The sequence below is a fragment of the Propithecus coquereli genome, unplaced genomic scaffold (genome assembly GCF_000956105.1).
Source record: "Propithecus coquereli isolate 6110/MARCELLA unplaced genomic scaffold, Pcoq_1.0 Scaffold714, whole genome shotgun sequence".
NCBI lineage: Eukaryota > Metazoa > Chordata > Mammalia > Primates > Indriidae > Propithecus > Propithecus coquereli.
The window spans coordinates 23985-25915 of NW_012153219.1; the positions used below are offsets into that span (position 1 = coordinate 23985).

Consider the following 1931-nt stretch of genomic DNA (forward strand, 5'->3'; position numbering starts at 1 on the left):
GAGTAGCTGGGACTACAGGCATATGCCACCATGCCCGGCTAATTTTTTCTATGTATTTTTAGTTGTCCGATTAATTTCTTTGAATTTTTTTAGTATTAAATGGTTGGAGTATTCAGGTATTTTATATGTATTAGGTGTGACAGAAAAATACTAACGTACTGTCATTTACATTTGTTGCCTTTTGATACCAAAACAGAATTTTTATTTAAAGGGGTAATTTTCTATTTATTTCTTAGGCCTGTGAAAACTATTATTCATGGTCAAATCATATTAAGAAAATTCAGCATCTAAAAATTATATATATTTTTTACAGACTGAATTAGCCCTTGCCAAGAATTATCCAGAAAAAAAAGTATCTAGTACTAACAAAACTCCAATTCCAAGGCTGACCTCCAAGCCATCTAGAGTTGATCGCTTAATTGTGGATGAACTTCGAGAACAAGCCAGAGTAAGCTGTAAAAATATCCAATAGTGGATTTTTAAATTGCTTGATAAAATTTTTAAACATTTCAAAAAGCTCTGAAGGATTTTAAGATCACATTTACATGTAATTCTCTAAATATATTCTTTCCTATGTTTGGTCCTAGAACTATGATTAATGTTTAAGAAGGGAAAATAGCCCCACTTAATCATTTAAAAAGCATTTTTAGTAATTTAAAATTGGCAATGGAGCTAATTAATCCTCAACTGAAAGAATGTTCTTAAAAGCAAAAACCATTTTGAATATTATTTATAGGGAAAATCCCATTTCTTAATCACAAACATTTGTTTTCTAGCTTAATGAACAAGTTGTGCTTATGTTGTGTAAGATGGTAAATTAATAGGGAAGTACCATATTTCATTTTCTTAACTCTGTATTCTTGAGTTATTCAACAAACATGGAAGTATATCCAGCTATGTATTAAATACTGATAAACTCGAGTAGGTAGGTATGCCCAATTTTACAAAATACCTTTGTTTTGGAAAAGTAGCATATCACTTCAAATCAAATGCAAAGAATCCTGAAGTTAAGCCATAATGTAATTTAATGAATGATTATTCCTATTATCTCTTTTGTAAGTTCAGAATTTTCTAAATAGAGTGGCTACACGTTTTCTTTTTTGGCCTTCTTTTAAAAACTTACACTGTTTTCAAAATAAGATTTGGTAAAGATTCTTGGGAAAAAGCATGCAGCAAAACAGGTTACCTCTATGATTGAATAAAACCCATTTTAGGAATTAGAAAAATCAACATAATAAGTGAATCTGTTTTATTGAACATCCATTTCTTACTTGTACCATGCTATCTTTAAAATATAGATATGAACTGCTTCCACGGAAAAAGATTGATTTTACCTAGTTTTCAGCTTTGGTCAGTTGAAAGTCTATTATTCAATTTGTACAATGGAATTTATCCATGGTATATTCAGATACTAACATAGGGTACAGCCAGATTTTTTTTTTTTTTGAGACGGAGTCTCACTCACTCTGTCACCTGGGCTAGAGTGCGGTGGCGTCAGCCTGGCTCACAGCAACCTGGGCTCAAGCCATCCTCTTGCCACAGCCTCCAGAGTAGCTGGGACTACAGGCGTGCACCACCACACCCAGCTTATTTTTTCTTTTTTTTTTCAGTAGAGACAGGGTCTCACTCTTGCTCAGGCTGGTCTCCAACTCCTGAGCTCAAGCAGTCCTCCCACCTTGGCCTCCCAGAGTGCTAGGATTACAGGCGTGAGCCACTGCACCTGGCCAAAAGATCACATACTGTGGATATTAATATACTTTTCCCAGCGTTGCTTATGCTTTGCATTATTTAGAAGGGTATGTTTATAGCTGTTATAATAATTTTATCTATATTTAGCAACCTTATTTCAATAATACACGAGACAAAAATATTTACAATTCTCTAGTTTGCTAGTTTTGTAGAATTTTGAAAAAATCTTCAAAAAAGTTTTT

The 1931-nt window shown here is 33.1% G+C and overlaps 1 protein-coding gene across 1 annotated transcript in view; it reads left to right on the plus strand.

Annotated features, from left to right (window-relative positions):
- Positions 1–1931, plus strand: part of LOC105824123 (chromosome unknown open reading frame, human C17orf104) — a 7963-nt gene that overhangs the window by 3902 nt on the left and 2130 nt on the right. The window contains exon 2 of the mRNA XM_012661493.1: positions 314–448. Within this exon, the coding sequence (XP_012516947.1) occupies positions 314–448 (135 nt within the window). The remainder of the gene's footprint in view (positions 1–313; positions 449–1931) is intronic.